Source organism: Onychomys torridus, chromosome 15 (genome assembly GCF_903995425.1).
Source record: "Onychomys torridus chromosome 15, mOncTor1.1, whole genome shotgun sequence".
Lineage (NCBI taxonomy): Eukaryota > Metazoa > Chordata > Mammalia > Rodentia > Cricetidae > Onychomys > Onychomys torridus.
In genome coordinates, this window is record NC_050457.1 from 30411070 (window position 1) to 30429848 (window position 18779).

At 37.8% G+C, this 18779-nt stretch overlaps 1 protein-coding gene across 2 annotated transcripts in view; it reads right to left on the bottom strand.

The window, feature by feature from the left end:
* Ipo11 (importin 11) overlaps positions 1 to 18779 on the bottom strand; it is a 184346-nt gene that overhangs the window by 112989 nt on the left and 52578 nt on the right. For both annotated transcript variants that reach the window (XM_036207023.1, XM_036207022.1), the window contains exons 14-20: positions 16518 to 16565; positions 15734 to 15839; positions 11945 to 12071; positions 11065 to 11098; positions 10372 to 10412; positions 9669 to 9785; positions 1139 to 1252 (exon numbers count right to left, since the gene is read on the bottom strand). In XM_036207023.1, the coding sequence (XP_036062916.1) occupies positions 1139 to 1252; positions 9669 to 9785; positions 10372 to 10412; positions 11065 to 11098; positions 11945 to 12071; positions 15734 to 15839; positions 16518 to 16565 (587 nt within the window). The remainder of the gene's footprint in view (positions 1 to 1138; positions 1253 to 9668; positions 9786 to 10371; positions 10413 to 11064; positions 11099 to 11944; positions 12072 to 15733; positions 15840 to 16517; positions 16566 to 18779) is intronic.

Sequence of the window (18779 nt, forward strand, 5' to 3'; positions counted from 1 at the left end):
TAGTCATACAAATAAGGACCATACAAATCATACACTGTAACTACATAACTACATTGGGAATAAGCAGGAACAGGAGTAACACAAACAGGTATAAAAGGATTAAAGCTTCATTTCCTATAAGGACATCAAGAAGGTTAAAATGCTTAAATCAAATAAAACTCAGAGGCTACTTCCTAAAGGCACATATCATTATGTCACTGCTAACTTTCTCTTTTCTACCTTTTCTCCCCGGCTACCTCATCTGTCCTTTGTCTTAGTTACTTTCCTGCTACCGTGATGAAATACTTTGACAAAAACAACTCAAAGGAAAAGGTGTTATCTGGGCTCATAGTTCAAGGGAACAACCTTCCTAGCTCTTAGTAACATGCATATATTGTTTATCCATGAAATTTAAAGGTGCAAAAATACAGTTAAAAAGTTTCTATCACTAATCATCTATAAAACTTGAGAATATGTAATGACAAAACTCATCTATAACACTTATAGAAAGCATGTGTTCAGCCCAAACAGCAAGGCATCTTAGGATTTTGTAAACTACTATTAGAAACTTTAAGATTGAGAATTGCTGCAGTTCTTAATGTAGAAGGATATCTGAATGGGAAATTTCTCAAATTTACTTTTAATACTTCAAATGAGAGCCACAGTCTAGATCGCTCTCCAGGAACTTTCAGGTTCCTCTCTACCTGCTACACATAACCACACTTTAAAAGTCAGAAACATCTAAAGTCGAAATCATTCCTTTCCTCAAATGCCGTTAACCTGATTTCCTGAATTCTTGGGTTATGAAAAGGGAAATATTTACTTTAAATTCAGGGAAAAAAGTAAAACTCCAGAGCAAGTTCATGCTGATATGTTCTGAACACCAGAAAAACTGTATGTGGGTGCACAAGTCACAGGGGTCTAACGTCACTGGAAATATTAACAGAAGAAATGTCTTTTTAAAGTAGAAAATGCTTTTGAAATATCCTTAAAAAATATGCTAAATAAGTAGTTATTTTTGAAAGTGTATAGATTACACATTTTAAAAGTCTAAATGTAATGTGAAGATTTTCCTGAGTAGTAACATGAATCACACAAAAACAATGAGAAAGTTACAAACAACAAAGAGAACAACTAAGAAACAGAAGAGCTAACGCACCTGAACAAGATGGATGAGTGTGGTCAGAATAGCGCATCGCAGCATGTTGTGCTCTTCACTCTGCTTCCAAAGGAGAGGCAAATACTGTACCAAACAGCCGACGTAGGGTCGTATCTACCACAACAGAAAGAGGGAAACAACAGGACCGTTTAGTAAGAAAGGCGGTAACCGTGAGACACCTGACAAACACTATGAAGTGGTAGGCAATAAATTACTTAATTTACTGAGTTAAAGATAAATCAGACATTATATAGAAACATAGGGTTCTATGGAAAACATTTTAAAATAATTTTAAGTAAGCATCAGAGACACTGACTGAATAAAAACTTCATGATATGAAACATTAATTAGAGGTTAATAAAAATAGTGTTACATCCTGACTTTTAATAAAACACTTACATCTAAACTACACTGTATTTTAATGAGTCAGCCATTTAACCATTGAGTCTACAGTTTTCTGATGCCATCTCCCTGAGAGCAAGGAACTAGAAAGGATGTCTACAAGCGGCACAAAGAAAACCGCTAAGGGCAATAATGAGAGGGTGGTACACAAGAGATCTGGTAGAACCCTTCCAAAGGGTGAAACTGGTCCAGGGAAAAGGCTCAGTTACAAGAGGGTTTGCTGTGAAGGAAAAGGATCTGAATCCAATCCACAGAACCCACAGAAAAAGGCTGGGTGTATGTTTGTGACTCCAATTTTTAAATTATGGTGGTGATAAGTAGATCCTTGGGGTCTTGCTGGCTGGGCACACTAGCTTAATTGGCAAGCCTGGACAACTCAGAGACCCTATCTTAAGAAAAACCTAGATGGCTCCCGAGGAACAAAAACTGAAAGTTGTCCTCTGGCTTTCACTCACACACCTATGAACTTGCACACACACAAACACATAAATACGCACAGATACAATAAAACTGTTATGCCTAGTATGTATGGATTAAGTTAGTCTGTTTTTTTTTTTTAATATAACCTGAAATACAGATTAAAGCACAGCCTCAAAGGGAATTTGTTTGTTCATTATTGGCACAGGGTTAGGAGGGAATCAGTAGCACACATGTGGACATCATAGGTCAACTCTGTGGAGTCAGTTCTCTCTTGCCACCTTTATGTGGGCTCCAAGGATCAAGCTCAGTTTATGATGGCTTGCACAGAAAGCTCCTTTACCCACTTAGCTACCTTACCTCACTGGTCCAATAGTGAATTTACTGCAAACCTGGATGGATGGATGGATGGATGGATGGATGAAAGGAGGGAGGAAGGAAGGAAGGGAGAAAGGAAGGATGGATGGATGGATGGGAAGGCATGTAGACAGACAGGCAGATGGGCAGATACATACACAGAGACAAGAAAACCAGCCCCAAGTTTAGGATAATTGAAATTCTATAGGCAGAGTGTCCTTGATGATGAAATAAAATATTAGACCATCGGAACTTCAACATTATCAAACTCTACCCCATGTACAGAAATTCAATACTGCTCCCACAAAAGTTTTTTATTTCTGCTGATACAATACCAAACTCCCAAAGGGTAGCAAAGATACAGAACTGTTAACCCTTCCTGTTGTTAACAGTGGTAATAAGAGTTAGATGTTTCTCCCAAAATATTTAAGTGCAGTAAGCTGAATATTAAAAAGACTCATGTCTTACCTTATTTTCTCATATTTAGTCATTTATTCTTATGTTCAAATTTTGAATTATAGCATATAGAAAACAATCAACATCTATTCAACAGTTAACTCAATTTTGCTAAATGGTCTATCTCAAGAGCATTCCAATTATATAAAATCAGGTCAATTAATATGTTAAAAAACACCACAAATTTCGGAAAAAAATGCATCTGTATTACATTTTCTGAATCTAACGGAGATTTCAGGATTGAGGATGCGGAACCTATTCTTTACAGAGAGAGCTAGTGTGATGTTTATGACGACGACAATCAAGCAGTTTACAAACAGTGATTACCTGCACCACTAGACAGATAACAAGAGCACATGGAATAAAATGTTGGTAGATGATGACGTCAGGTGAATGTTGACCTATCCTTGAAAACTTTCTAAAATCTTCAGATTTTCCAGTGAAATCAGATTAAGGAACAAACTCTATACATAACTCTAAAAAGGATTATAAGATGAATTTTGAAGCAGGCCAATTATAATCACTTGTACAGCATTTTTTGAAACAAATCTAAGAAGGTATTAGAGTCATTGCATAAATGAAGTCAAAAGCACAGTAAGGTACCACCTCATACTTGTGAGCATGATTAGTTTTAAAACAGTAAGTGGTGAGCATGTGGAGGAGAAACCCTTACACATTCTTGTCAGATACAAAATGGTACTTCCATTAGTGAAAAACAGTATGAAGTTTCCTCAAACATTCAGAACTGCAACTATCAAATATTTTGGCCATCTCATGTCAAGGCATTTGTCAAAAAGCACAGAGATAAAGATCACCAAGAAATTATTAGCACATTGGCAACTGATTTTTTTAAAGGGACACACACACACACACACACACACACACACACACAGAAATAGCATGTATAGATAGTACAGTGTATCTATGAATCCTTGTCCCAACCAACCTTGAATAGAAAGTTTCCATTGTGTGTTTGTTGTAGAATATTATTTTAAGGTGTGTTACTTTTGTTTATGTTGCATTTGTTTAACTCTGTGAAGCTGTGTTACTGTGCCTGTCTAAAACACCTGATGGTCTAATAAAGAACTAAACGGCCAATAGCAAGGCAGGAGAAAGGATAGGTGGGGCTGGCAGGCAGAGAGAATAAATAGGAGAAATCTGGAAGGCGAGCTCTAGCAGCCAAGCGGAGGAGGAGGACATCAGGGGCCAGCCAGCCAGCTATACAGCTGCACAGCAAGACGCCAAGTAAGAGTGAGGTTACAGAAGTAAGAGAACGGGGAAAGCCCGGAGGAGAAAGGTAGACGGGAGAATTTGAGTTAAGGAAAGCTGGCTGGCAACAAGCCAAATCTAAGGCCAGGCATTTATAATTAAGAATAAGCCTTCATGTGTTATTTATTTGGGAGCTGGGTGGTGGGCCCCACCAAAAAGAGCTAAAAAACAACCAACAAGTATGTGAGTGTTGGGGGGGGGGGGTGCACTCTAGTTATTGTATCACAGACAGTGCAGTATGGCAACTGTTTATAACATGCCATGTATTACAGGTAATCTCAATATGACCTAAAATACATGGAGGAATGTGAAGCCATTTTATGTAAGTAACTAGCATCCACAAGCTTTGGTTTCCTAAAGGATACACAGGAATGATTAAACATACTACTTAGCCTTTAAACACTGATTTCACTTCTAAAAAGAACCTAAAACAATCAAATTCATTGAGTGGCATAGGAGAATGATGACTGCCAGAGGCTGAGAAAGGAAAGGGGGCACTTACTAATTAATCAATTTGTATGAAGTTTAAGTTCGAGATTGTTCGTTTTGATATATAACATCATGTGAATAATCAATAATATACACTTTAGGATGTACTGAAGGATTGTTATGAGAGTCTGGGAGGTGGGAGGGAGATGAGTCTGAACGCTAGTCTCAAATACAGTGCTAACATATTCGAAACTGTAACATAAACTATGCAACAGTGTAACAAATGCTTTAATAAGGGCCCTGTCTTCAGGAGGTTTAAAAACTGTTATGTGGGGGACCACAGAGACCCCAGTTTGTGACTTGTTTTCATCTTGACTCAAGGTCAGAGAGTCCAAGCTTGTCTTCCCCTGCAAGGCTGCGTAACAGGATGTTTTGGCTAAAGGCATGGTTACCAGGTGTCATATATATACTTCAAGGCCTATTTACAGGATGCTTTGCCATCAGGCATGGTTAGCAGATGTCTTGAATACTAAGGAAGTGTTTACACTTGACTGTACTTTGTGCCTTGAACCCTGATGTCCTTTAAAGGAGGGCTTTTTGCTCCCTTTGCTTTGGGTATATAAAGGCTGTAGATAATAAAACTCAGGTGTCTGCACTATTAACCCAGAACCCTCCCGAAGCTATCCCATGTCTCTCTGTCTTTTTCTTCATCTATGTCTATACTTTATAGCTATCACTTCCCAATTCCACAGGCCCCCAGCTTCAGAACTGTTCAACAGGTCCAGTGGGACTCAACACTGTTACAAATCCTAAATTTTATCGTTTAGATAAAATTTTCAACAATATATTTCACAGAAGCACTTTAATTTTTTTCCTTTTTCTTCAGATATGTGGAAACTCAAAGACTGTCATAAAACTTGATTGCATGTTTATTTCCACTATAGATTTGTAGGACATCAGGACTGAAATAATTTAATCATGCCTTTTTTTCCCATGGGTTTGGAGAGATGCCTTAAGGCAGTTAAGAGCACTGGCTGCTCTTCTGAAGGACCTGGTTTGATTCCCAGGGCTCATATGATGGCTCACAACCATCTTTAACTCCAGTTCCAGGGGATCCAACACCCTTTTCTGGTTTCCTTAGGTATAAGGCATGTATACAAGGTGCATAGACATACATGCAAAACATTCATACAAATAAAAATAAATAAAATAAAAAAAAACACTTTTTTTTTCAAAAATAGGAACTAATATTCAAGTATTTGCACCCTATAGTACAAAGATAATAACTTCACTAAAACATAAAAATCAAATAAAGTCAAATTCAACCAGTGAAAGGTAGTTTGAAGGGTAGGTATGACAAGGATATAAATAATGAGCTAGTCAATGGTTACCAAAAGCTAAAGAATCAAATAACTCATTTTTGCTTTAACCGTTTCCTATCTTGGTCTCAGTTTTAAAAATAAGAATTTATAGTGTATACTTCAAGCTGTCTGTTACTGTTCCCACCTGCACTGCCAAAGCTTTTGTCCTGGAAGACAAGCATAAGTAGAAATGCAATGGCATTTTCAGGAGACACATGTAAAATAATTCATTTGTACAAGAAAAAAAAAAACTTTTAAGAAATTTTCATTAGCCAGATTTACACAAGTAAATACACAAATCATGCTATTATAATCAAGTTTTTAGCAAATAATTAATAATACTCTAAAGCATATTAGACATTTGTAATAATTTTATATCATAAAATCCTGTAAATGGCTAAAATCAAAATTCTAATTCCCAATTTTGTACATAGGTTTAAAGACCTTACTCAAGCTGACTAGCAAGGTCAGACTTAACAGTTTTAAAAACACCTTCAGTTCAACATCTACATAAGCAAACTCAATGTTTAAAAACCATCACCAAGCCGGGCGGTGGTGGCGCACGCCTGTAATCCCAGCTCTTGGGAGGCATAGGCAGGTGGATCTTTGTGAGTTTGAGGCCAGCCTGGTCTACCAAGCCAGATCCTGGAAAGGCGCAAAGCTACATAGAGAAACCCTGTCTCGGAAAACAACAAAAACAAAAACAAAAACAACAACAACAACAAAAACCATCACCAAATGAAATAATATAATTCTTATAATAAAAACCCAAAATGCTAAGAAACAATACATTAAGATACCAGAGTTCTTAATAGATCACCCTTAAAAGTTCCAGGAGGTCTCCACTGCACTAGGTTTCCACATCACCCCCCCTAAATCCCCACCCCCACCCCTATTTGAAGATCAGTTCAAAATAATTAACAGTGACTCAAACTTGCCATTGCAGTTAAGCAATGTTTAATTTGAATACCAGCACTATCATCAAAATTTATGAACTTTCATCTGAGCACTGTGGCGCATACCTGTTATCTCAACAATTAGGAGAAAGAGGCAGGAAGACCAGATATTCAGTTATTCTTGGCTACAGTGCAAGTCTAAGGCCAGATTGGGCTACAAGAGTCTCTGCCTCAAAAATCTACAACAAATATAAACTTTTGACCAGTTACTCATTTTAAGTCTCACCAAAGAAGTCTGTAAGCATTAAATGAGAAATACATGCAGAACACTTGTATAGAAGATTGTATATATTGTTACTCAGTCATTAGCAGCTACTCTCAACAACAGCTCTAGAACTTCTGCAATATGTCTGAAGCCACCAATAGATAGATCCAAGAGTAGACTCAGTCTGTGAATGCCAAAACCAGCTATCTTTCCTAGAAATATTTCTCTGCTTTCCAGAAAATATATAAAATAGTGAACTAAGAGATAAAAAAAAGTCAGAGGTATAAACAAATTATACCATTATTTCTTGGATGAGTCTTTTTTCATGAAGATCAGGGTGGAATCAGGTGGGGCAGGGAGGGACAGAGAGTACAGGGAGAGATGACTGGAATGGGGTTGGGGGTTGGACTTAGGGGGCGATGTGGAAACCTAGTGCAATGGAGACCTGCTGGAACTTTTAAGGGTGACCCTAGTGAGGACTCCTAGGAATGGAGGATACTGGCCTTCTGCTGTAACTAGGCAATACTTCCAGTGGTGGGACTAGGACACTAACCCAGCCACAAAACCTCTGACTCACACCTGTCCTGCCTACAAGATGCACTAGAAGAATAATGGCTAAAAGCTGTGGGAATGGCCAACCAATGACTGATCTAACTTGATGCCCAAGCCATGAGAGGGAACCCATGCATGCCTGACATTGCCTGGATGGCCAGGAACCAGAAGCAGAATAGCACAGACCTAGGGTAGATCTGAACACAAAAAGTCAATGAAATGATTCCTAATGATATTCTGCTATACTCATAGATTGGTGCCTAGCCCAATCATCAGAGAGACTTTCTCCAGCAGCTGACAGAAGCACATGCAGAGACCCACAGCCAAACAGTAGGTGGAGGTGGGGGAACTCCATGGAAGACAGGGAGGCACGGCTCACAGAATCAACTAATCAGGGCTCATAGGAACTCACAGAGACCGAAGCAGCAATCAGAGCCTGCATGGGGATGCATTAGATCCGCCGCATATATGCTATGGTTGTTAGCTTGGTGCTTTTGTATGACTCCTAACAGTGAAGTGGCAGATGTCTCTTTCTTGTCTGCTCTTGGGACCCTTTTCCTCCTCCTTGGTGGCTTGTCCCAGCCCTGGTAAGAGGGTTTGTGCCTAGTCTTACTGTAACTTGTCATGCCATGTCCAGGTGATATCTCTTGGGAGGCCTGCTCTTTTCTGAAGGGAAACAGAGGAGGAGTGGACTGGGGAGAGGGGAGGGGAGGGAGGGATGATCGCGAGGAGTGGAGACTGTAGTCAGGATGTATTGTATGAGTAAATAAATAAAAAGATAAAGGGAAGAAAAAAAAGCTTCACATATAATTTTTATTCTAAACTATGGACATGATGTGAGCAAAAATACCAAATACATATATATTTGGTATTTTATTTTTGTATTATACTATATATAGTATTTTATTTTGTACTATATTTTTGTGTATTTATTTTGTATTATATTTTCATATTTTTTTTAATTTTTAAGTAAAAAAAAAACACCTTTTTAAGTAAAAGGGCCAGGAAGACCGCTCAGAGGGTAAAGGCGCTTGCTGAGCAAGCCTGACCTGATCTGCTTGGATCCCCAGAATACAGGTAAAAAGCTGGCTGTCTTGTGAGCATCGGCAACCCAAGAACTTTAGCAAAACGTGAGGCTGGGACAAGACAATCACCAGAAGCTCACAAAGGCCAAGCAGTGGTACAAACACCTGCACACAGGTGAGAGAAGAGAACCTACTCCCCACAGCCGGCCTCTCACCTCCATGGCATGTGTGTGCGCGTGCCACACACACACACACACACACACACACAGACACACGCACGCACGCACGCACGCACGCACGCACGCACGCACGCACAAAATAAATCCATTAAAAAAAAATCTGCCGGGCAGTGGTGACGCACACCTTTTTAATCCCAACACTCGGGAGGCAGAGGCAGGCAGATCTCTGTGAGTTCGAGGCCATCCTGGTCTACAGAGTGAGTTCCAGGAAAGGTGCAAAGCTACACAGAGACACCCTGTCTCTGGGGGGAAAAAAAAACCTGTGGACATATTTTAAAAAAAAGACTAGAACGTTAAAATAACAAATTCCTAGGAAAACTTGTATTTGCTAAGATACATCTTGCTGAGACATTAACCATTATAAACTTGAAGATTATTAAGTATAGACTAGATCTTTAAAACTTGAAATTTTACTTTCTCAACACCTCCACATCATAGATATAATTTTAATATTTAAATATTCTTGAGTCTTTCATTTTTGGTCTTTAGAGACAGGGTCTTGCTATTACTTGAATTCCTTTTTTTTTTTTTTTTTTTTTTTTTTTGGAGCTGAGGATCGAACCCAGGGCCTTGCGCTCTACCACTGAGCTAAATCCTCAAACCCTCACTTGAATTCCTAATCATCCTCCTGCCTCAGTCTCCCAGTCACTGGGTTATAAGCACTAGCCAACACAACTGGTTTTTCTTAGTCACTTTTAATAAATTCAAATATAATGTCAATTCTGAAAAAGACATAAGTGAAATGATAACCTATATGTTATCAACATTTTAAGAATATATTTTCCACACATAGATAAAACAAAGATATTAAATTCTATACATATTTTCATGTGACACTTGTTTTTGTGTTTCACAAAATTACCTGGACATTGACTCTTTCAATCACACAGGAGAGGACGTGCAAAACATGCATCTTTGTATCACATTCTGTAACTTGCTGCAGTAGCTGAAAAAGCAGTGTGAACATGGTTTCCAAATACTGCAGGTAGAAGAAAGAACAGAGGTTCTGCAATATAGACTTCAACATATACAAATAAATCTAAATACATCAAAATAGTAAGATACAAAAATATAAAACCTTAGTAATACTTAAACAAGCTGCCAGTATGTAAGATTTTTTTCTTTATCACTGCTAAAGGTGTATACATCAGAATCTTAATTATCCACAAACTGAAATGTTTACAAGACTAGTCTAAACTGCTTATGGTCAGCTAAGCTGTTATCTGTGCCCTGTAACTCCATTTCTATGAAAACTGTTGCAGATAACAATATAAAAAGGCTATGAATTAAAGCAAACACAACATGAACTGTTGTGTTCAACAGGCCAATGAAGTGACATGGTCCTTATCAGACGCTGAATAGAGATAGAAAATTCTGTAAATACATGCCTGTTATTCTAAGAATCTAAGACACCAAGTACCTCAAACTCTCCTCTGACTCCATAGACAAGCCACAAGAGTGCTGACACACACACACAAATAAAGGTACGATTTTAATATTAAAAGTACATATAAATTCGGTTATAAGTAGAAATTGTTATAAAACCCTGAAACTAATATTCTTACCGGTAAAAATTGATCTGTTCTGAATTCAAAATCATCAACAGGTAAAAAGCCGTTAAGGAATACTGAAAATGCACAAAATTTATCAAGAGGAAAATACATCTACATCATTGAAATAACAAATATATGTTTATAAAACATACATGTTGGGGAAAATACATTTTAACTATCCTATCAATTTCACAAAGTACTCAATTTTAAATGTGAACCATAAGGCTCAGTGTGGCAATGCAGACCTACAGTCCCCACACTGGGCAGAAGCAGGACTGGAAGTTGAAGGCTAGTCTCGACTGTGTAGAGTTCCAGGCCAGGCTGGGCTACACGTCACTCTGTAATTCAAAACAACAAAAAAGGTGAACTTCTTTACAGTTAAGTCCTTTAGAAAGTTTTTTCAAGTTTTATTATTATTATTATTTTAATTAAAACTGTTGTAGGGCTAGAGAGATGGCTCAGTGGTTGAGAGCACTGGCTGTTCTTCCAGAGGACCTGAGTTCAAGTCCCAGCACCCATAGGGCAGCTCACAACCACACATTAAGTCTAGTTCCAGGGGATCTGACAATTTCTTCTTGCCTCTTCAGGCAATTAGGTGCATATGTGGCACAAACTTGTAGGCAAAACATCCATACACATCAAGTAAAGTAAGTTTTAAAAACTTTATTGCAAGAAGCTTGCAAATAAAAAAAAAATGAAGGATATTTAACTTCAGAGTTGTCGCTGTTTCAATTCGGACCTAAAAAGAAAATCAAAGTACAATAAATATGAGGTTTTTAATCATTCTTAGAACATCATTCGTTCTTAATGACAGACAACTTATTCCAAACCCCTTTCCTGTTTTTGTCTATATTAAATCACGGGGCACAGGCCATGTGGAACTGAAAGGATGTCACCATTAGTTTAACAAGTGACAGAAAGTACAAGCATCGTTTTCTTGACCTTTCCAGTTTTTCTGTAATTGCTTAAGAAGCCTTTATGGCAGTAAGCATTTCCAAGAAGAAAAATACTTTGCCATTAGGTAAGTGGAGAGAGAGAGCACAGGACCAAAGGAGAGTAGAATGCAGGAGATGCCAGGGAAAGAGAAAATAAAAGCCCCATGAAAACAAGGAACCCGGTAAGCTGGAAGTCAAGCAAGTGAAGGGTGCAGGAAGGAAGGGAGAAGGGGGAGTTCAAACTCCCACCTTTCATCTAACCTCAGTTACAGCCAAGCTTCCTAACTCCCAAATGATCTGAGGCTTTCTAAACCCAACAGACAAGCTTCAGACTCCGGGACACATATTTCATTGCACACAGCACATTATCTGGGTGTACATAGAGCAACATTGTCTTCTTATTATTCTGACTTTATCAGCCAACCTGGCATCAGCCAACATACTTTTAGTTCTCTACCTTCTAGTCTTCAATACTATCTCAAACCTTTGTTTCCTAGCTAAGAACCCATTCCCTTCCTAGATGCTACACTTTCTATACCTGTAATAGTAATGAGCATACTCTCTGGAGCCATTTTTAAGAAAGAAAGAATTCTGAACAGGGTGGAGGAGGTTCTGAGGTCTAGAGACGTTGATTCGGCAGGCTGACATACCACTAAGTCCTGATCTTGAAGCAAGTTACAGATTGCTTCATACAGCATGGGTCTCAAGTCAGACTTGAATTTCACAGAAATCCACTGACCAATGAGCCAAATCACCCTGCGTCGCAATGGTTTATACCTGGGCGGAGGAGAAAAAAAAAAAAAAAAAATCAGTAAATTCAAATGTTCAGTATTTTAAGAGGTTTACTTCATTTAGAGTATTAAAAAGATATAATTTGCACTTAGATAAAAATCACCTTCTAAATAGAAACAATAGTGTCCTGATTTAAGGAAATAAAGTTCTTAGGTACATACATGGTGTTCTCTGACTCTTCTGTGTTAATGAACTGTAATGGTCAGTAACCCCAGCATCTAGGACACTGTGACAGTGAGTACAAGGAGTGCTTGAGTGAGGACATGCCCTGGGTCAAAATGCAAGGGCTAGGATGACTCTCTGTGGTAAAGCACTTGTCTCACATGAGGAAGATCCTGGGTTGGCTCCACAGTATCACACACAAAGCAATTTTAAACACAGAAAGGTATACAAATTTCTCTTCCTCAAGGAACCACAAACAATGCTAACACCATAAATCCTGAAGCTAACAGGTCTCTGTATCAAAATAATAACAATAACATGTGGTATTTGCTCCACCCATGACCTTGGGCTATAGGGCCCGAAGGAGGCGATGCTTCTCTATTGTACGTGACCTCTTAAAAGGAAAGGGAGAAGGGTCACAAGCCCCTTCTCCCTGCTGCCTGCTTCCTGGTCTGATCCAACCGCCAAGTGGATTCCCTCCCAGTCAGAACAGAGGACAACTTCAGCTGTTTACTTGGTTCTATATTCATGAGTGTATTTCCTCAGTTTATATCTTAATAAATCCCTATTACCCATTAAATAGACTTATGTGGATTGATCTTAACAGTAACAACGTATATTCAATGTTTCTATTTCCATCAATATCATAAATAATACTTTCAGATCATTGTGAAAGGCTTTTATATTTATCTAAGTAACATTTGTATAAGTTTGCTGATTCTAGCTAAATGATTCTGAAAGAGGTATGCAATTACCAAACACAACTCAGAACAAATGTGACATATTATTAAAATTGTAAAGAATTAGCAGTAATAAATACATAATTTTTCTGATTGTTTTTATTAAAGTGAAATTTCCCAAGATTTTTCTTAGGTAAGAAGAAAAATCACAAATTCAAAAATTCAAAATATTTCTGTCCTAGAATCCTATTAAAAAATATCTTCTTGATATAAACTTTAAGTGACAAAATTATATTTCTGGGTATAAATGAAACAAACTGATGAGTACACAGTTATTTTAGAAGGTCACAATTTTAAAAGATTATTGAGCTAACAGGAAAAAAATGCTCACTAAGTTTCAAAAAACGTATGTAAATATTCCTTGGCCCCAAAGTATACAGCCCAGGAAAAGAGTTAACATACGCAGATCTGAGAGAACCTCTGAGATAAATACCACTTCAATGAAAAGTGGAGAAATGCCATTTCAAGGGATAGGAATTGTTTGAACAGTCACAAAATCAGGAATAACAAGACATGTGCAGTGTGAAATAACAAAACCATCAGCTTTAAGACTGAAATCTCAGAGATCTCCATGTTCAGTTCTACTCTAAATAAAGAAAATAAAACTCAAATTCTAAGGAGACAGAGTCATATCCAGCCAGCTTAGGCTTCTGTCCCTGAACTGACAGCAGCATCACGGGCTGGGAAAGTACTGGCCTATGTGCAACACTTACTAGACCAGGACCTGCACGTAACCAGACAGCCTACCAAGTGAGTCACACAAACGTAGGTAACACTTTGAGAAACACTGGTCCAGGTCACCAATCTAACAGAAAATATGAAGCAAGCCAAGTATTTCTGGTTTATCCAAACATACAGTATTATCACTCCAACATGTACTCAGAGCACATTTTACAGAGCTCTGGCTTTGAAATTGAAATGAACTGAAAACTCATTTCCTCAGCAGCACTAAGCACATCTCAAACTGTTCAGTGGCAAAGGAGGGGTGCTGCATGAGGCAGTGAGGTCTTCAATCAAATGGCCACCCATCTCTCTAGTGAGTATGTCCCCACTCCTTCAAAGGCTCTCGAGCTTCCAGTGGGCACTGTCAGAGGCTATTTCATCACAACAGCCTCCAGAGGACGCAGTAAATTCCAAGTGCTAAAACATTCAGTAACTGAATCAATGACTGAGTAAGAGAAGCCATAAGCTACTACTTAACTGGTTAAATTTCTTTTAAAGTATCTTCAGGTTTTTAACTTTGCTGGTGTGTGTTTGTGGGTAGAGGACTGAAGTCAGGTTTCATTATGCTGCTCTGGGTGGCCTCAAATTCACTATGTGATACAAGCTGGCCTCAAACCCAAGGTCTTCTTGCTTTGGCTTCTTGAGTGCTAGGATCCAGATCTCTAATTCAGTGACTTTAAATATTTATAAAATAATCTACATATAGGATGGTCTTCTATTCATCCAGTAATGTAGTCAATATTTACTAATCTAAGACTATGTACTATGCTGACTACAAGATACTAGATACACAGAAGTAGCTCAATTGATCCTTTATACACACATGCCCAAAAAAGCCTTATAATAATTTTTTTTAAGATTATTTATTTATTATGTATACCTACATGCCAGAAGAGGGAGCCAGATCTCATTACAGATGGTTGTGAGCCACCATGTAGTTGCTGGGAATTGAACTCAGGACCTCTGGAAGAACAGCCAGTACTCTTAACTGCTGAGCCATCTCTCCAGCCCTATAATACTTTTTATAGTCTCTAATTTATTATATTTTAAGAGGTTTTAATTGTGTGTTTGTACACATATGCACGTGCATATGACAGGTAATGTGGAGAGTATGGAGAGTATGTGTATGTTCAGTGTTCACAGAAACCAGGAGACAGTGTTGGATTTCCTGAAGCTGGCGTTACAGGCCTTTATGAGCCAGTCAGATGTGGGTCAGGAACTAACTGTGAGTCCTCTGCAAGAGCAACAAGTGCTCTTAATCACAACTTTCTCTCCAGCTGTGTAGTTCCTAATTTTGAACAAGAAATGACTTAAAAAAGTCATTAAAAAAAAAAAAAACCCTCATTCTTCTTATATTTGATCCATTACAGATTAAAATACACAATGCAAAGCAAAAGAACTGGGCAAAAGTGTTACTAACTGCCATATGGAGCTGGTAAAAACAAATTAGGCACCTCTGTAGAAACTCAAAGTACATTCAATTTCTGTATAAGCAAGGCATCTCCATCTCCTCCTCTATTTTCTCTCAAGGTCTCCACAACAGTCACTCTTACTTTGTGCATAGCTTCTTCCAGGAACTCAGAAAACTCTACCTTCATCTCTACATAAAGTTCTATTTCTTTTTGGCTACAAATTATTTCATTACATCAAATACTTCTTTCAGAATTTACACTTAAGGTAAAGTAACATAAAAGATAACTCTTGGGCTGCAGAGATGGCTCAGAGGTTAAGAGCACTGGCTGCTCTTCCAGAGGCCTTAAGTTCAATTCCCAGCAACCACATGGTGGCTCACAACCATCTACAATGAGATGTGGTGCTCTCTTTGGCCTGCAGGCATACATGCAAGACAGAACACTGTATACATAATAATATATAAATCTTTTTTTTAAGAAGATAACTCTTTTGCTTATATTTGTTATAATATTTGTAAGCCTTATATTCCTTTCTATGCTAAATATAACCAAAATCATACCCTTTCTTTAAACTTCAAAAATCAAGAAAGTAAAGTAGGTATTTACTTGCCTATTATGAGAAACTTGTAATTCTGGAAGAAGTTGGTTTTTAAACCACAGATCAAAATCAACACTGTCAAACAGCTCAAAAGCAGCTAATCCCACAGCATTATACACTGGGAAGAAAAAAGAAAGAAATTAAAGATTTTAGATATTTGGCCTTATATAAAACTCTGAATCTACTTTGAAATATGAAATATATTAAGGAAAATATATTAACATAGACATTACTAAAACTTTCAGAGAAATTGCTCAAATTATTTGATTCCAGGTTTTTCCCAACCACTCTTCAGTATTTTCAAACAGAAAACTAAATCCAGTCTAAAGGATCCAATGTCAAGATTCTGAATGGAAGCTGTATTGTATATGATCTGGTCCCAGTTTATTTCTCTCTGGCTCATCTTACACAATAATCCCTTAACTGCTTGTTACTGTCCAGTTAAACCAAAGTGCACTCAGATGTGAAACCCCACCTCTACTAGCTCATCTTACCTTCAAGTCCTCCTAAACACTGCAGTTCCCCGAAAGCTACTCTGGCACCCTCGCCTGTATAGCTGATCCTACTCAACCCTGCAATCGGATGTTACAGTTCTTTAAAAGGGAGACTTTCCCTTGCACAGCACATGCTTTAGCATTGACCAATTACCTGTATACTTGATTGTCTCCTGTAGCTGATGATCCCTACAGTCTAGCTATTTTTACATCACAATTCTCACAGCATAAAACCTACCACAAAACAGATCCTCTAACTATTGGGTAAATACACATTTCTAAATCACTTAAGTCTAACATACCAGCATCTTTGATTAACAGTGCATTCATATCTTCTATATTGGTTGGACCTGGAAAAAAAGAAAATATCAATAAAAATTAAAAACCCTAATTTAAAACTTTCAAATTAATTTTGAATTTTTAATTAATTTTAACTGATAAAAATTATACATGAACATATTAAGTTTGATATATCCATACACTGTATGATGTTTAAATCAAGTTAAACATATGCATCAAACACTTATGGTAAAAGCATTCCCAGCCTGTCTAAGTTTCTGAAATCTAAGTCTGTTATTGTTTGATAGTTACTATACAACAGCACAGGAGAACTAGCCACCTATCAAGTTTTCTCCTCCCATTCCACTCAGACTTATCCCCAGCCTCTGGAGCCACCATTCTTTTCTCAACTTCTGAGATCAACATTTGCTTACTTCACATAAGTAAGAGCACACACATAGTACTTGTCTTTTGGGGCAAAACTTAAGTTTTAAAAAGTACTATTTTAAACTTGTATTTTAAATATATGACTTCTATACCTTTATGAAGTACAAAAAGATTACGATTCATGCAAACAATGTAGAGTAATTCAACTAAGCTAGATAATACTATCATCTCAAATACGTAATTTTTTAAATTAGCATCTGATATTGCCTCCTGATATTTTTGCCACCATAAAAGAACCCTGAGTTATTGCACCTGATGTTCTCTACTCTCTGACCCATCGTCATCTCATTTCCCCACCAGAAACCTTTCTCACAGCTATTCTACTATTGACTTTTATGAAGTTAATTGTTTCATATTCACATATAGGTGAAAACATAGAATATTTCATTTATCATAGTATTTTCCAATTTCATTCATGTTGCCATAAATGATAAATTCTTTCTTTACTAATGCTAAGTAGTATTGCACTGTATGTACAGATCTCACTTTTTTAGACATTCATCTGTTGATAGTCACTCAAGTTTTTATTTAATCACAACTTAATTTTCAAACTCAGTGAAGTACAACATGTCTTATGATATCAAACACACACATAGGGATGGAGAGATGGCTCAGTGGTAGATACTTACCTAGTATGGGTAAACCTAGGATCTAATCCCCACGATCACAAAACAACAGTAACAAATGCATATAGCAGAAATGTTTGTGACAAGCAGTATTGTAGCTACTCACTACAAAGTGAGACTAAAAAGATCAACCATATGGGGGTAGAGTGGGGAAAGTGGGCAGACATATGCAATCAAAAGTTGGTGGTGCAGGCCTGTATCCCCAGCACTCAGGAGGCAAAGCCAGGGCAAGAGAATCAAAAGTTCAAGGCTGGTCTGAGAAACAGTGAAACTGTTTAAAAAAAAAAAAAAAAAATGGATCTGTGTATGTTGAGTTGACATACACCTGTGATCCCAGCACTTGGGCAAGGGGGATGAAGAGGCAGGAAGTTCACCACCACAAGTCACAAATGAGGGCCACCCTGGTCTACACATCACATTTTATGCATTAACCCATCTCATAAAAATGACAGGGTTTCTTAAAAAAATGAATAAATGAAATGAATAAATTATGACAGTACATGAAATAGAAGGCTAGCAATGAAAGTTACTACAGAAGATGACTGTCACTATGAAATGTAAAGACTTTAGGATGAAGTGTTGGCAGACCCTGCAGTACTATTCATGAAGGAGGACACCACAGCTGCAAAACACAATTTACCTAAATGTAGCTCCTGAAGGAAAATCCTAGAATGTTTTTCTAAGTACTTTATTACTTGTAAGTATGAACTGTTAAGTTTAAAGTTCCAATAAGCTAGACTAAGTACAATCCAAAATTAGCAAATTGATCCAGAACCAGAAAGAACACCCAGTTGGGAAGTCATTGAAAAACTTAATAGCAGATAGCTACCAATGGGAATGTAACCTAAGTAGTTCGTTGTCTTAGTTACGGTTTATATTGCTATGATAGAACACCAAGACCAAAAGTAACTTGGAGAAGTAACATTTATTTCCCCTTAGACCTCTCAGGCCACACTCCATCACCGAGGGAAGTAAGTGTAAGAAATCAAAGAGGAATCTGGAGGAAGGAACTGAAACAGAGACCACAGAGGATGTTGCTCACTGGCTTGCTCTTCATGGTTTGTTCCGCCTGCTTGCTTGCTTACAGCATCCAGGACCACCAGCCCAGGCATGGCACTGCTCACAGTGAGCCGAGTCCTCCTCCCACATCAATCATCAATCAAGAAAATGTACCACAGGCTTGCCCACAGGTCAGTCTGGTGGGGGCATTCT